Source organism: Serinus canaria, chromosome 5, assembly GCF_022539315.1.
Source record: "Serinus canaria isolate serCan28SL12 chromosome 5, serCan2020, whole genome shotgun sequence".
In the NCBI taxonomy this organism is placed as follows: domain Eukaryota; kingdom Metazoa; phylum Chordata; class Aves; order Passeriformes; family Fringillidae; genus Serinus; species Serinus canaria.
In genome coordinates this window covers 55,281,317-55,298,881 of record NC_066319.1, presented here as the reverse complement: position 1 = coordinate 55,298,881, position 17,565 = coordinate 55,281,317, and the positions used below count along the sequence as shown (strand labels likewise).

The 17,565-nt window shown below is 43.7% G+C and overlaps 1 protein-coding gene across 5 annotated transcripts in view; it reads left to right on the top strand.

Moving 5' to 3' along the window:
* Nucleotides 1–17,565, top strand: part of SYNE2 (spectrin repeat containing nuclear envelope protein 2) — a 176,297-nt gene that overhangs the window by 142,593 nt on the left and 16,139 nt on the right. For all 5 annotated transcript variants that reach the window (XM_050975904.1, XM_030240808.2, XM_050975902.1 and 2 more), the window contains 3 exons: nt 615–773; nt 1,705–1,871; nt 14,089–14,251. In XM_050975904.1, the coding sequence (XP_050831861.1) occupies nt 615–773; nt 1,705–1,871; nt 14,089–14,251 (489 nt within the window). The remainder of the gene's footprint in view (nt 1–614; nt 774–1,704; nt 1,872–14,088; nt 14,252–17,565) is intronic.

Genomic DNA, 17,565 nt, shown 5'->3' with positions numbered 1-17,565 from the left:
AATTTGTTTATCCATCCTGGGAAATGTATTTTTGATAGGGGAAAAAAAATCCATAGTTTTCAATGAAAGGGATAGATTCCTGCTGCTCATTTTTTTGGAAGTTCTCCAGTTACTGCTGGGCAAATGGAAAGAAATCAGGGAGGCTTTTATAGAGATAAAATAATTGCAGTCAGTAGTTACAAAGTTTCTCTTAGGGTGGCAGAAAAATAAGAATTTACCTAGGTGTTATTTCTCTTGTGTTATATATGGGGCCATACTAAACAGTTTGTAGTAATTATGTCTTTTATATTCCTTCTGTGTTTGACATTTTCAGGTTTTCACTGAGTAACATTTAAGTTATTATATAAGCACATTATTTATAAAGTTGTCACTCAGTTTCTGTCTTCTGAGGGAGAGAATCTGGTATTTGCTAGTCAACTTTTTGCTCTGCTATCCAAAATAAGATGTAATAACAATCTGTTTGATGGCTTTGGAAAGAAAAGTAGGATACTTGATAACAGCTCTTGCAAAATGGAGTAAGATCAAATGCAGACTAGAAATTAGAAGGTTCATAACTGCTGGTTTCCTTACTGAAAAAGCTGTTGCTAGAATTTCTTGTGTCTGCTTTTCCACAGGTGTCCCTGCGGAAGCAGGAGATTGAGGACAGGCTCAATGCCTGGATTGTGTTCAATGAGAAGAATAAGGAGCTGTGCTCCTGGCTGGTCCAAATGGAAAGCAAAGTGTTGCAGACTGCAGATGTTAGCATTGAAGACATGATAGACAAATTGCAGAAGGTAAGTACTAATGCCACTTTTCTTCAGTTGCAGTCAGATAACTCACTACAGAGGCACCATTCCTCATGCATTCCTTGCTTCTTGGAAGTGATACATGATGTAAAACCAGCACACAGAGGCTTTTGTGAGATGAGCTTTTCTATCATTAGCTCTTCTTGGTAGTTCAGATTTGGAGTTTAAAGCAGAGCAGAAATGCCACTGGACTGCATTTAGTCAGTGTGAGCTGTGGTGGTGGGGTCTGGGCTGTTGGGGTTTTGGGGCACACACGCACACCCAGCACTGCTCAGAATGGTGTCCTGGGAGCAGCTCACTGCTCTCACCACCTCCATCATCCACACAACTGGTAAGCAGAGGGCAAAGAAAAGACTGAGGGATGGGGTAGGTCTTATACCAGGCGAACAAGAAGTTACCACAACCAAAAATAAAACCTAATTCTGTCCCTTCCCCATTGGTGATTTCTAATACTTCTGTATTAGATTGATTTTAAAGAAGACCATTATTGTTCTGCTGTTCTTCCCCATGGCTAAAATGTCTCAGTATCTAATCCCAGATCTCCTGTGGATAAGAATGCCAGCAAAGTAAAGCCACCCTAAACACGAATTTGGGTTCTTTTGAGGTAGCTTCATTGAAAAATGATGTTAAATCAGGAAAACAACAGATACAATTAGAACATTCAATTGCTATTTTTAGGAATACTTACTCCTGGCACTTGCAAGTCTTTAAGCTGCTTATTTTTTCATAGATTGTGAGAGGGCTTCTTCATTGAGGTTTTCTTTTTGTTTTCAGTGATGTTTTCTACGTGCTAATGTAGAAACCTCAGCCAAACCTGACTTTGCATCACACACGTGGGAAAAGAAACGCATATTTTTGTTTTGGTATCATTGTTTTGTTTTGCCCTGTAATTAAAGCAATGTTTGTGTATGTTTATCAGGACTGCATGGAAGAAATAACCCTGTTCAGTGAAAATAAGCTTCACTTGAAACAAATGGGTGATCAGCTAATCAAGGCTAGCAACAAGAGCCGAGTTGCAGAAGTAGATGATAAACTCAACAAAATCAATGATCGCTGGCAGCACCTCTTCGATGTCATTGGAGCACGGTAAGAAAATGATTTTCAATGTTTTATGTGAGATAAAAGTCAGAGGCTTGTGTCCTTGGCCATCAGAAACAGAGTGACATGACTTTCCAGTTAAGTTGGAATTTATTACTGAGAGTCAAGCTGAAGGGAATGCTTTTCTTTTGTAACTTATTGCTGTATTATGACACCAAATGTCTTAATTTATCCAGTGGTAGAGGGCAGGGTGTAAGAATTCATATGAAATAAAATTTTAATGATGAGAGCTTTGTAAAAGAAAGAGTCAAAGTTATCTCTCCGTTCCATGTCTTGAATTGCAACCTAGTTGTAAGGCAGGAGTTCATGGTAGGAGTTCATTTGGGCTTTTTAGGAGAGCTTCATATTTTAACACAAGCCTCTCTTTCACTCTGTGTATGAATGCACAGGATTTAGGAATAGACTCTATTCTGTCTCTGCAGACAGATTTATATGATAATGTTCCTTTTTTACATTCACAAGTGTTTGAAATTTCATTTAATACCAGTGCTATTTCTTTACTCAGTCTCCCTCCTAAAAACAACTGAAAGACCATATGAGTTCCTTTTAAATTCAGGATTTTCTGTATGATGGTGAAGTGAAAAATACTGTCAGTTGAAATGAAAACCAAAACCTGCACAGTCTAGGCAACAACCTCTTCTTAATGGATTAAGCATCTTTATTATACTTGACAGAGTTAAGAACATCATGATCATTTCAGTATTAGCCTTACTGAGACGATCCCATTTCATTATTATCTCTGAGTTTCTGCCACAGCTTGGGAGGAGGATGCTGGGCTGGTCTTGCCTCCTGCTGGGTTGTTGGTAATCCAGAAATAATAAAGCTAACACCAAATTAGTATTGATCTCAACTTCTCTCCCAAGGTTTTGTCTTGCCTGTGATCCCCTACTCTGGGCTCTGAGCAGCTCTGTTGCTCAGTTAAATTTGGGACAGATAATGCAGGTAGTTATGCTGTAACAATGTAGTGCTAAGTGTGCTGGGCCTTAATCAGGAATGAGATCTGAATTAATGGTGACACAGGAGCTGTGAATGATTAAGCAGAAGCTGCCTTCTTAAGATCTGACACTGCAGATAGACTTGCAATGGTTGTCTCAAGGTGTCTTTGTTTTTGATCTGGTGCAGGAAAGCAAGCTTCACTTTAGTAATACTTTTTCTGTTCATCTGATAGTAATGTGTCACTTTTAATGCTCTTTTATGATCTTTTTTTGTTCTGCCATGTGTTCATTTTGAATTGTAGCAATTTTAAATGCAGATTAAAATGCACTGTTTTAAAAGTGAGGTAAGCATGGCACATTTCTGATAATCTTTAGGAAAACATGCTAAAGAACTGATGGGGCATTTAGAGAGACATCTGGCAACTGTATTCCAGTACTCTGTAACAAGGACTTGTCTACCTGGTGTCTCTTAAATATTTACCTTCAGGCAAGTGTGTAGTGGTGCTTTGGGGTACATTATTGTGGATTTGTCTAGAGCATCAACAAGGCTCCCAGTATTTGGTTTCTAAGTTGGTATTGCAGCTCCTGGGGAATTGGTGTGATGCTTTATAAGTGTTCCTGTGTAATTAATTCCAAAATGTCTGTAATATGCCAGCTTCTACTTGTGATTTCCATCAATTTGATGCTTACGACCAAGGTAATGAACTGGAAGGACCTGGAAAAATGTGATTTTAAGCAGCTCCCTTGGTGGCCCAAGATTATCAGCCAGCCCTGTGGGCTCTGCTGGTCCCCTCTGAGTTAATACTAAAAGAGGTTCAGCATATGGCAGTGTTTGCCAGCACCTCTCCTCCCTCACCTAATCCACCTTGCTGGGGCAGGCTCTCAGCTGCTCAGTCATAAGTAACCACCACCAGGCCAGACACAACAGACTCTGAGTACACTCCTAAGAGTTTATTTTGCCTTGTTATAACCTTCCAACTTTCTGCTTTGAGTTTGCTGCTATGGTGCCACTGAGATTTGATGTCTGAAGGAATTAGATTAGGCATCAGTTGACTGAAATGTCCACCTCACTGAGGTGTGCTTTGGGGCACTGAAGATGAGGTTCCTCCATGCTTTTGAGTGGCCTCTCTCAAGCTCAGGGGATGGGGGGGAGGCAGCAGCTCGACCCATCACCAGTGTGACACAAGTTGGGCATCTTTGAGGGAGAGCAGACTGGAGCAAAGAGCCTTGGGCTTGAGGTGAGGTGACCTGTGAGTGTGGGTTGTGATGCCCTGTGCTGACAGACTGTCTCCTTCCTTCTCAGTTTGCTTTTGCAAAAACTGTTACAAAAAATAATTGTATTGAGGCTTTGTTGAAAGAATACATGTAAAGGATAGTGGCAGAATTTTTTTGTCCCTGCTGGATTAAGCCATTATTGTCCAGAGATCCTCTCACAGTGTGTGGAGGCTGGAGGGAATGGCACAGGGGCTGTGCATCCACCGCAGCCCTGCAGAAGAGACTGGAGCACTGCACAAATGCTGCCACATCTGCAGACCTGTGCAAAGCCCTTTTTATTGGGCACTGCTTCATTACTGGGGAAAATAAGAGGAATAGAGGAGATGCCTCTGGGAAGGATTGCCAGAGGGCTTGGAGGGTTTGAGGGTAGGGGAATGGTCCTGGAGAGAAGTGACAAATTTTGACTTTGATGCAGGCAAAACCTTGTCTTTCTCCTGAAAAAGAGTTGCTTGTAGGAACTTATTTTCGCACATCCATGAAATGAGGAGGTGGCTTTGCTCCTGTCTTTTTAAATTTGTAGCTGTGGCAAGTAAAATTGAATTGAAAGTTTTCTGATGTTTCAGGTGCCAAATCTGTGACCACTTGAAGCTTTTTTTTTTTGACAACTATTTCAACTCTAACAATTTCTGTTAAACATACATTGAGCTGCTACCTTTATTTGTACTTGCACCTGTCTCCCAGTGGCCCACCCGCCATCACAGGAGCAAGGACCAAATTTCAGTATGTCTTCATGGCAGGCCAAGATTTGGGAAGGAGGTGAACTACAGAGCCAGGCACTGAGTAGGAGGAGAAAATGTATATTGAATAGCTGTGTGTTCAAAGCCAGTTCTTCAGTTTTGGCATTGAATCTGTCTTGTAGATGGGCACTTTTTGATCCTGTGGTTCAAGAGTGAAAAATAACCTGTATCCACAAAGGAATCTAATTGAGATATATTGCCAGCTTCAGTTCTGTGGTTGCTGATGTCCCCATGGCTGTCCCTGTGACCTATGCAGGATTTTATCTTCTTTGCAGTGCAGTGTATGGCTGTGTGATACCAACATGAAACCAAACCAGCCTGGAAGCCCATATATCAATGCAGAGCATTCCTCCTGATAGCTTATTTCACCTTTTTAAACCAATAAACGTCCTGGGACAGATGGGCAAATTAGGTGAGCTCCCCATTTAGTCCTTGAAGTGATTCTCTTAGTTCATGGTGACAAGCTCAGATTTGCCATATGGCTGCACTTGCAGGACTTAACACTTTCATTATCTGCCTGTGCTCAGCCTGTGTGGTGACAAAAGCTTTGCCTTGCACCAAGCCAACGTGTGGCTGCAAACTTGGAAGAGTCTCAAAATGTTAATTTTCATGGGATAAAGTAACCATCAAGGCATTAGTATGCCAGAAAAGGAGAACAAATTAATTCTGTTCAGCTCAGAAGATACTCGGTTTACCACGGGAGGTTTGTGCTGACTCTTTGTTGAGGGATGGGGAGTAGAAACATACTAACAGGAGGGAGCATTGTGCTGACTGTAGAGATGGACACAGGAAATGTCTTGCTTTTGTGACTGAAGCAGTAGGAGGAGGAGTGCACAGGCTGCCTGAGGGTGGTAGACAACCAAAAACCCATGGAGTGGGATTTACATCCTCAGTATGCTCTGGGACAGCACTCCTGGGCCAAGCATCTACAGGCAAGGACTAGCAAAGAACTGTGTTATGCATGGCCATGTTCCCTTTCCTGGGCCATCCAGCACTGATTCTAACTCCTCACTTTGCTTCCCACCCTGCTGAAAAGGAAAATGCAGAAGTTTTCCTTCTGCATTGCTGTTTGTTTAGTGCCTGCAGTCAGGCTGGAGGAGCACCCCCGTGTCCCTGGAAGGTGTCTGCACTGCCTGGGGCTGTGCAAAGCTTTGGATGCTGCTTGAGCCTTCATTAAAGCCACCAGCTTCATCAGGAGCTGTCTCCAGGAATTTTGGGTCTGCAGACCAGTCTCTACAGTAGCTGATGTTGCATTTCTGTACCTCTGGGCATCCTGCAGCTCTTGCCACTTTTTTTCCAAACTGTGAAAAGGGAGTGCCATTTCTCAGCTGTTCTGGCTACAGGCACATTCATGTTGTCTTACTTGGTGGGTCTAGTCTATGTCTTCAACCTTGTGAAGAAAAGCAAAGTTTTTGTGTATGTAGCAGGAACGGGTTCAAATGACTGTGACCTTTAAAGCAAGCATGAAAATTCAGGGAAGCAAGCAAGGTCAAATGTGCCTGCTCATTCTTTTAAATGCAGCTGTTCTTGGCAACTGGGTCTTTACCCTGTGTTTGCAAGCTGCCAGCATCATCGTTGTCCAGAAATCTTAAACTGCCACACTCAAGTCAGCCCTTACCTTCCTTAAGAGAACTTGGAAGATTGAAGGTGTTTTCAGCTCATTTCCTGCATACCCTGGGGGAGGGGCTGAAATTCCCAAACAGACTGAAACTTCTCAGGTTGCAAAAAAAAAAAAAAAAAAAAAAAAAAAAAGGGAAGGAGTTGAAGGTCTCCAGTGACATCACCTTGTGCTGTGCTGTGGGTCCATGGAGGTTTTATGGGGAGTGCAGTGAGATGCCAATTCCCACTCCTCTCTTGCACCCTCACTGTGGCTGGGTTGCCCCAAAAGTCACTCCAGCAGCAGCAAGCCCTGGATTATGGGTTTGGAGAGCAAGTGAGTTCACAGCACACCCTTCAGCTGGTCTCTATTTATTTTCCACCACACTGGTTACCCTTTGGCAGGGCAGACAATCAGGCACCATGTGTTGGTGTACTGTCCTACCCTTTGGCAGCCCACAATCAGTGTGGGTGCACTCTGTGTTCAAAGGTCTTTTTAAATTGCTGCAAATCAATATTGCATGGCAAGGGAACCAAAATATGCTGTAGGGAGGCCTCCCCAGGTAAACAAGGCAGCAATGTCCAGCAGAATTGTGCTGGCTTGTGGCAATAACACTGTAAAATCTCATTCTTGGGTTTGTTTTTTCTTTTGGTATGCACAATATGTAGATGGTTGAAATCTCACTCACAAAGTGCTTGCTTTCTTTCCATGTTCTCTTTGTCCTTTGAGGATTACACTTCTCTTCAGTGTAAAAGCTGTGACAGAATTCATTATTGTCTCAGGCATGATGGTTGGGCTTATTTTGGTTATGCAATGTGTGCAGGGAGCAGGGGCAGCTGGCAGTGCAAGGGGAGTCCTTGTCTTCTGCACACCATCTTCACTCCCAGTGTCTGCCTGCAAAGCTGGGGGTCATTTCCCCATTTACTCAGGGCAATCATTTCAAATGTGGTTTTGAACCACTCTGGACAATAAACTGTGAAGGTGACTGGGCATGATTTACCTGTGCAAATGCCCAAAGCACTCTCACAGTGTGCTGTGTCCTCACAGGCACTGTGTGTTCTGCCATGTGAGCCATCAGCAAGTCAGTACAGGTCTGTGGAAAATTACCTGAATACTGAAAAACCTTTGATTTCAAAATCATTCTTTGCATTTTTTGTGGGATTATCACAACTTCTTTTTTTTTTTTTTTTTTTTTTTTTTTTTCTGATTTTGGCTGGGTGGGGAGTGACTTGTAACCCAAGGTTCTCTGACTTCCGCCTTTTTTTTCCCACCCTGTGATCTCTGGCAATCATAACACACAGAAATCATGACAGTGTGTTTTTCCACAAACGAATGATATCATAAATGAAGATTAGGGGTTATTTTGCCCTCTGGTATAACAGGCTATTTGCAGTGGAGGCCTTCTGCCTGGTCTGGAAGGTTAAAGAGAGGACAGGTTAGTGTGTGGGAGATTTAATTCGTACTTAAATACCTGGGATATAATGGGAAAGGCGAGAGAGCAGAACGCAGGGGAAATAAGGATACATCTTTGTGCGTATTGCTTGTGCATGGATGTATGTGTGCTCGTTTTTTTGGGCTCGCTTCAGACTGACTCTGCTGCAAAATCATCCGGGTCTGAGGCTTCAATAATCCCTCTTTCTCCCAAGAAATGAGCACCGCATCCACCTTTCTCGGTGCCGGAGGCTCCAACCCGCAACCTTTTTGTCGCCAGCCGCGGGCAGCCTTCCTCCCGTGCTAACAATTCCCTCGTGTCAGAATAAAGCTCTGGTGGTTTTGTTCTGAGGAGGGATGCGGCCGTTCGCCAGGTAAAATCCCAACGCAAAACGTAAGGGTTAAAATAAGGGGGAGAGAGAGAGCGAGCTCCGGTGTCTCCCCAGCTCGGGGTCGGGGAGGAGGAGAACGGGCGAGCCTCCCCCCCACACCCGGGATGCTAAAGCGGCGAATAAATAGGGCATCTGTGGAGGAGGGGTTTCCTCTGCCATGCCTGCCTGGTCGCACAGACGGTCCCCCCTTGCAGCTTGGGATTTGCAGGCTGAGGAATGGTTTTCCCGTGCGAACCGTAAGTGCCGTGTGGGTGCGCGGTGCCGGTGGGTTCTGGCGGAGCAGCGGGACCCGGCGGCCGCGGGGGGGGAGCGATGGATGCGCTGCGCCAGCGCCCCGCTGCAGCTCGCCTTGGGCGAGTGGGAAGTGCGGCACGTTAGCAGCAGGAATTGTGCTCACGGGCCTCTGCCTTGCGATCAGCTGTGTTTGGGGCTGGCACCCGAGGCGGCGGAGAGCCTTGACAAGAACCTTGGGGCTCGCCGGCGGGGAGAAAAGCCTCCCCCAAAGCCTCCTGCGCTTCTCCGTGCGCGCACGCAGCCCGGGGCACGGGGCGGCTGGCACGGCCCCGGCACGGACCCAGAATGGCCTCGCCTTCCATGAGAAAGGCCTGAGATTTGCCTTTGGCATCACCTCTCCAGAGCGTCTTTTGTCCCTCACAGGGTTACCTCCCCCTGCGACTCACTGAACAAAGGTTTCCTGGGCTGTGCATCTCATTTGCTTTGCCGCTGGTAAACAATCCTGTCAGCTGGCAGGGCCATTGCAGCCCCTCCTCCTCCTCCAAAAGACATGCACGGAGTCGCTTTTTCTGGTGGCATTTGCCTTTGTGAAGGAGAGTTTGGAATAGATGTTAGGATGTTTTTCGTTCTTTCAGGCACTAAAATATGAATGCTGCTATTTACCTTATTTAAGCTTCCCCCCTACCTTTTCCTGCAGCATTTTGACAGCTAAAACAATGCAATAGGACATGCATATTGTAATTCTTTTTGTTTGTGTGAATACATTTCGATCAACCTGGAAGCTCCTCCTACTGCTAGCTAATTCCTGAGTAGTTACTACAAATATACTGTGTATTTCTGGAGCTGTGCAAAGATTCAGCCTAAGACAGTTTAATACTTTTCTCTTGTAACCCAATACTGGCAACTTCATGGTGGGTATTAAGACCCAAATCCAATCTCGAGTCAAAGCAGTTAGTCCTTCTGTTCACTTTTGCAGCCAGTTTGTAGTTATAATCTCCTACTTCTGTTCTTTTTCTGCCACTTCTGTTGTGGTGTAAAGATTAAAATATTTTAAAACTGGCTTTGTTTGGCTTATTCCAGGCAATTTAAGCATGTGTCTGAGTGCTAATCAGGATGGATTTTTTTAGCTTGGCCCATTGCAAAAGACAAGATAAATCTGAATTTGTCGGGTTTTTTTAAGATTAGTGGTGATATTTTTATTGTATTTTTTTTTGTATTATTACTTTTTGTTTCTTTCTGGAGGCATGTTGAATTGTGGCAGGTGAGTTCTCAGTGGGAAGTGAACAATGGATAAGGAGTTTTTCTTGTAAACAGGAAATTTTTCCTGTTTGACCAGTCTCAATTAACTTGAGAATCACACTTCATAGAGGAAGAATTCAATCAACAGTGGTGGCACCTTCCACTCTCTGGAAGAAGCTGGTTTTCTTTGCTGCACTTGAACTTTTAGTGCTGTTAATTCACTGTGTGTGTTGGGTGATTGATACCTGCATTTGGCAGGAATCTTCTGCCCCCAGGCTTGGAGGCTTGCACTGTGCACTCCCACCCAGCTTCCAGAAGGTCTGTCTTTCCCCAGAAATGGTCAGGATACACCTCAAAAGAGTACATGAAGTTTCTTTCATGCAAAGATCAGGTGATTTGTAAGAATATTTTCTGGGTGCAGATATGCATCTGAGAATGGTGGTTGCAATTGAAGACTTTTGTTGATGTAATCAGTCAGTTTCACTCTTTTCTTCGAGCTGGAGCCAGGGAAATGGCAGTTACCTGTGACTTCTTTGCAAATTGAGGATGCTCATATTTTTCATCAGTTTGCCTCTTGTTTCAGTGTAGAACCCTGCCCTTTTCCTTGGTCTCTGTGTCTGCTGACAGGAGCAGATCAGCCAATGTGAATGTCTGGACAAGGCTGCCTTCCCATTTATGCACTGCACTGGTGTGAACTTCTCTTAAGTTTTTGTTCTTCTTTGGCTGCTTAGCTCAAGTTTGAGATGAATGGCTTAGAGCATTAAGGGTGTTTAAATGACTGGCAAATGCCAAATTCTATCGAGAATAAATAACAGACTAAATGACTTAATTACAATGGTGTTTCTAATGGCAATTGCTAGAAAGTAAATACAAGCTCTCAGTTCCACAATGGTGCTGTCTTTGAGACTATTGCTTTTGGTAACACTAGAAGATAAAGATCCTCGTGGTGACATTCATAACTTGAAAATCAGAGTGATTTCTAAGCCAAAATAATACTGGAGTGGTGGTGCAAAAAGCCACACTTGGATTCTAAAACTGTTGCTTTTTAAATTTATCTAATGTACTTTCAGTCATAAATATATTTATTTATATCTAATATCCTTTGGTTTTGCTTTGGACTTCCTTGGCTGTGTTCATCTATCCACTCTGCAGACTGAAGAAAGATGTTTAGCACCCTGTGAGTTTTTCTGTCATGCAGCCTAGGGATGGGAAGCAGGTGGATAGAGGCAGAGAAGGGAGCCCAGGGAGGCAGAGATGATCTGAGCAGCACAGTAAGCTGTGGTCTCAGCAGGTCAGCTGTGCCATCAGATGGTCCCTACATGTGCCTGTCTCCAGAGCAGTTGTGGGAAGCATCACAGGATATGCAGGAAGTGAATTGCCACAAAATACAATCAGGGACCGGGCAGAGATTGAGCCTTGCTTTCCTCCTGACTGGCCTGAAGTCATGCAGAGTTAATAATGCTACAGTGTAGATGTTTAGCTCAGATTCTTCCATTCTGGGTTCAGCACAGAGCCTGTATTGTCCATCTCTCCAGGGAAAAGGGTTCCTGAGTCACCTGCCTTTGGAGGGCCACATGCCTTGAGAGTCACTGACCCTGCTGAGCATTGTAAGCAGCCAAAATAACTGATGGGAACGGGGCAGAGAAAGAATTATTAGTTCTCCTGGGTAAAATAACTGCCAGCCCATGACAGCCCAAGAAAATGGTGCAATGACATGTTCATTGAGTACCACTTAATATAAGCAAAATCAAAAGCAGCAAGATTTAAACAGCAGCTGTTTGCTTGGGAGCCAGATGCTGTCTGCATACAGGGTTGAACTTGGGACCAGAGTTCTGAAAAAATTCTTGTTAAGAAAAGCAAGAGCAGCTAAATGCTTTTGTCATCCCCTGGTTTACTCTCAATCAGTCCGTGTAGAAGGGGCAGAGGCAGGTGCTCTGCACCAGAGTCAGCAGCTTTGTGGGTGCAAGGGAGGAACAAGGTGGACCATGGACTTGGGCCAAATACTTCAGGCTGGCTTGCAGACTTAAATCAGTCAGACAATACTAATTTTATTTTTGGAGAGTGCAGAGTTGCTAAATACCTGCCAGGAGCTTCAGTGTAGGACTGTGTTCTTCTCACCCTCCTTGTAAAACAACTGAAAGTACTGTCTGGTGCTTCTGGGACAAGAGGTAGGGGAAACTTTCCATGCTGCTAATCCATATGAGACCCTAAATTTTCTGGCCTTACTCTGTAAACAGTAGGACTGAAATCCAGCAGGATCATTCCCATATCTCCTCCATAAGTGCTTTACCTTAAATCAAGTGTCTGGCTGACGTGTGTATCCTCTTTGGTTACCTTAAGGTTGTTAATAAGATCAGATGTTGCTTGCAGAGTGGCATATTCATTATGGATTAGGTGGCCTGCATATCTTCTGTCACTGTACCATCAGGCAGTTGCAAAAGCCATTCATTACAGACAGTTTGGACCACTCTCCTCTAAAACTTGCCAGGCTAGTTTGGCAGCAGGCAGGACAGTGGGCCAGGAAACTGTCCAGGTGCCCTGTGTGGGCACTTCTGCCTTGGAGCAATCTGTCCCTGCCTGCATTACATGAGATCACATCCCTCACCCTTCCTCAGTCCCAGCTTGCACAAGACCTGTGTTGCCAAGTACATCAGGGCTCAACTCAGACCCTCAACAGTCTCCTCTATTTGGGCACATGCAGTGAACCCTTTGTACAAGCTGTCCTTGCAGTCCCACTGCTGGTTTTGTTTATATGGTGACATTTCCCAGCCTCTGTGGCCAATGAATGGGAAATGTTTCAGCCTTTTCACAATACAGGCTTAAATTTTGTGCTGCACTTGACTTAAGTAAGTGAGGCTCATCTTGATAGTTGCAGTAGCTAAATGTTTAATTTGTAAGTTTGCATTTTAGAAATCACATGCAAGGTTCAAAAACACATCCTAAGGCACAAGGACATAACTAGAGATCAGGAGACCAGCACAGGGAAGCAGTGCTGGCTAAGAAATGGGCTTTCCCTAGGGCATGGGTGGAATGATTTCATCTGACTTCAGAGTCTGCAGTGTTGATATTTATAGTACTGCAGGGTAGACCATTGCAGTTCATGGGGAGAAATATGTGCTTTTTGGTACAGTTCATCTCATCTTGTGATCTGGATGTTTAAGACAAGTCTGATACAAGTAATGATTTTTTTTTTCTCCATTATCTAGCAAGGTCTAGATTACAAGCTCTGAAATATGTCTGTAGCAATAAGTGGCACCCTGGTGTTGCCTTTCTAGTAATTTTTGTTGGGAGTTGCAGTAAATGAGAATTTCAAGAAGAATTTGAGACCAGTGAGGTAGTTCACCAGATACTCCTCCAACACATGGAGACAAATTTGCCAAAATATCAAAGCATGCTATGTGGGTAATTTGAGGGGCTGATATGGGGGTTTGACATGGGAATGTGCTGCTAAGGCTGGAAGTAAAAAAACGTTTGCCTGCAGTTTGAGAGCTGTGCTACAAACAGCTGTAAGAAAAGTAAATGGTCTCAATGGTTCATTTGCTTGTCCACTGCACAAGTCTCCCTCCCCATCAGGATTGGTTTTTTTAATTTCTCACTCGTCAGGAGAGCCTGGCATATCTCTGCATGTTTGTGTGGTGTTTAGATGAGCTTTAACGTTGTGGTGCTACAAATTCTATTAGTAGCTGTTGTTCAGGCCTTCTCCTCTCCTGTCAGCATCCAGAGGATGCTGAGGCCCTGGCACAGGTTGCTTGGAGAATCTGTGCATGCCCCATCCCTGGAAATGTTCAGGGCTGTGTTGGATGGGGTTTGGAACAACCTGGAATAGTGGAAGGTGTCCCTGCCCATGGCAGGTTAGAGCAAGGGGATCTTTCAGGCGCTTCCAACCCAAACCATTCTGTGCTTCTGTGATTTTGCCAGGGTGTTGGACTGATGATTTGTGCAGATTCTGCTTATCTTGGCAGTGTGGTACCTTGTTGATTAGTGTGAGCTTGTTGGTTGCTAAAGATGACACTGAGCAAAATTCACAGCAAGAACATCAAACCATAGATACCCATTTTAGTTTAACTGTGCCAAATTATTGTGCAAATTTCCACTTAGATAAATGTCCAGTGCTCCCTAGCAGATGAAAATTCACCTTGCTTATACAGTTCCATTAAAGCCTTTACCCAAGTCCTTCTTGCAGCTGTAGAGCAGGGGCCTGCTGAGCCAGTTTAGGTAGGTTTTGACTAAAACACAGCTCTGATTTACAGGCAGCAGCTTGATGCAACATGGCTTCATAAAGCCATGCCTGTCATCACGTCCTGCCAGCATCTTTTCCACTGATTGACCACCTTTGTAACAAAATGTTCTTCCTGGTTTACTTAGGGTGAAGAAACTGAAGGAAACATTTGCTTTTATACAACTATTGGACAAAAACATGAGTAACCTTCGCACCTGGTTGGCCCGGATTGAGTCTGAGCTTTCCAAGCCTGTTGTTTATGACATCTGTGATGACCAAGAAATCCAGAAGAGACTGGCAGAACAGCAGGTGGGAAATAGCAGCAGCCAGAGTAAATGAGCTAAGATGCTGCTGATTGGTCCTGGTATAAAATCACCTGTTTCTTTTCTTTAGCGAGCCCTTCTGACTGTTTGCTTTGCATGGCGTGTTCCTGCCAAGATGCGTTACATGGAAAATTTTTATTTGCTTGCTGTTATTTCAGTAGTGTGTTTAGTTACTCTCACGTCTCCCTGCCCCCCTTTACCCAAGGAAAACATGTAAAATACAAACAAAAGCAAATTTGCTCATTTCAGTACAGCAGACTTCCTGAGGACTGGGCAGGGCACAGACAGTGGGCAGAGTACATGAGGATGACTTCGACTGACAAGGCGTGAATGCTGCTCTCTGCAAAGAGATGGGATTCCATGTGTTTCCCTCACTGGCTCCAGTTCTTGTCCTTTCCTTGCAGACAGCAGAGCAAGCTTGGCAGAGCAGGATGCTTGGGCTTTGGAAGGTGGATTTGTGCAGACACACCTTTGGCTGAGGTTTGATCAGAGGCAGGCTCTGAAGATCCCTCAGGGCTGGGGGAGCTGGCATGTCAATCCTGCTGAGACAACAAGTGTGAACCAACCTCACACTGCTGGGTGTTTGTGGGCATTTATCCAAGGCAGTGGCTTACCAGAGGATCTTAGGAGAGGAGTTGGATAGTCCTGCAGTAAATTTTGTCTAGCCAGCAGCCAGGCAAGGAAAAGGAACTTCTCCAAAGCACAGATTTGCAGGTGGAGTCATCCTTTGCTCAGGGCTGTGCTGTTAGTCTGGCCAGGTTCTAAGTGCTTGGCTGTCATCTGGCCTTTGTGTTAAATAGCAAAACTTGCCCAAAAACCAAAGATCAAGAATAAGTCTGTCAGGTTTGGAAGCTTGGAAGTTTTATGGCATCTGCCTTTAGGAACACTTATTGGTATCCTTCCCATCCTTTCCATCCTTTCTCTCTGGCTTCTGCTTTCATGTCTAAGGATTCCTGAGTGACCCAGACCTGGGGACTCTGTTCTCTGATAGTTGGTGTGGCTGTCCTTGTACTCATGTCCCAAATGTCACAGGAAGGGCCAGTTCCTCTGTGTCAGGATTAGAGGTGGCTCCCACTGACTGCACTGCAGGAGCTGGTCAAACACCAGAAGCCTTGGCCCAGCACCTCTCATGGTTCCATCTACATTGTGAATGGTCATGTAAACAACAAAGAAATATTTTCTTCTCATTCAAACCTTTTCTATTCTCAAAGGCCATGATAAGTTGCCAGGCAGAGCAGAGCATAGAGCACAAAGGAATTGTGTCCAAACTAATTTATTTTTATTATGAGCATTCAAGCTTTAGCTGGCTTTAAGAGCCATCTTTTGCTGCTCAGAGCTACTCACTACTTAATTTTTTTGGATGCTGTTTTAAATACAGACCTCTAGGCACCTCTAGACTCTGTCTACAGTAGCTTTTTAGCAGGCTGAGTATGAGAAGGCTATGCTGACTAAAAAGACCACAGTAAAAAGAAAACCTGCTTTTGTTCTGCATTAGTGAAAAATTTGTCTCAATGAGTCAAGTAAAAAGATCTTTCCTGGTTTTAGCTGAACAATTATTTCAGCAAGAGCAGAGCAATGGTGAGAAATATGCCCTACAGGCTTCTTTTATTTGACATCCATGACTGGAAAAGCTTTACCAGTGCAGTCTTAAATAATGAAATTGAAAAGCCTTGTGTATCCACAGAGGTGTTTTATGGCATGTTTGTTAAATTCAAAGATGATGATTACAACATGAATAATAATAATAATAATTTAAGATTGCAAAAGTGTTTCACTAATGAAACGATCTAGCAGTGTGTAGTCTGTTTAAGCTCTCTGGGCAGTGCAGTGCAGAGTTGAGGGAATGGTACCTCTTGGGGCTCCATGTATGTTCCTCTCCCTTAGTTAGTTATATTTGTCTCACTTCATGCAGTCAGGTCATTTGGAAAACAAGGATTGTCTAGGCTCCTCCATGAACACAGTCATAGCTTGAAGTAATGAGATCATGTCAGCACCATTCCTGTAGTACAAGTTAGAATTAATTTGTAATCTGTGATCAGAATTATTATTTTCACTAATACATCTGTAAATCCAGTGAAATGTAATGAATTCAGAAGACACTCTCCAGGTACCAGTAGTGAGACAGAGCCTGCACCCAGCTGTGGAGCCTGTGTTGAAAAGACACTGATGCATGTTGAAAAGACACTGACTCAGTAAATAGCTGTGAATCCTGAGTAACCTGTAAAAGCTTCTGTTGGATCTCCTTCTGGCAGTCTCATCCATGTAATGAATTTCACTTCTACATTCCATAAAGCTGTTCATTACTACAAATCCCAGAAACCATATTTTGACCATTTATGGCTCAGCCCTGGATTCAGGTACCCATGTAACCACTGAGAGCTGCCATTGAGTGATTCTCAACTCCTTGCAGCTTGTTGACTTCTGGGAAAATCTTCCTTCTACTCATTTTGTATTTACTACAAGCTGTGTCTGTTTTGGAGGGGTTTATTTGTTTTATTTTGTTTGGGGGTTTTTTTTTGAAGTCTAGAGCAAAACCAATTCTGCTTCATCTCTTGACTGAAATCAGTAAAAACCATTAAATGGGAACTCTAGTTCACTTTTGTCAGGAGAATACTCATTTGTGTTTGTTGCTCTGGTGTTATTCAAGCAAAAGTCTCTGTATCCTTCATTAGAAAAGCCAGAAATAGGTTGAAAATGGCATTGTAGTGGCTATTGTCATTTTATTAATACCTAAAGTTGGTAGCATAGTGCAGATCTACCTTTTCAATAAGAAATACTTAGATAAGGCTTTTTTTTTCTGTCTTTCAATTACACTGACTTTAGGAGTAGTGATGGATACAGGATGAAAGGCCAGACTATCATGGAGGTGCAGGCTCTGGAAAAGAAACCCATAGTGTAGATTAGACAAAAGGCCTTTGCCAGACCCTTTGAAACAGTCTGTCAGAAGAGAAGCCATACAAGAGGGATTAAGAAAGGTAGTGTAACACCAGGTACTTGTGTTCTGTGTTTGTGTTTCATGCTGCAGTCTGTGATCAGTCAATAAAATGCAAGTACTGCTTTAGGAGTTCTCTGATGAACCTTTCAGTGTAGTAACCTGATGTGAGACAGTCATCTTGTGCTGTCAAAATTAATAAGAATTTATTTTTGGTATAGGTAAGGTTTGGATTTTGAATGCACATTAAAATTGTCCAGACTGTTAGTGAGAAGATTGAGACTGAGACACCAAAAGTGGACAGCCCTTTTTTCACATGTTGGCTCTCTCCTGACCTTTGTCATCTGCACAGCTCATCCTGCAAGTCT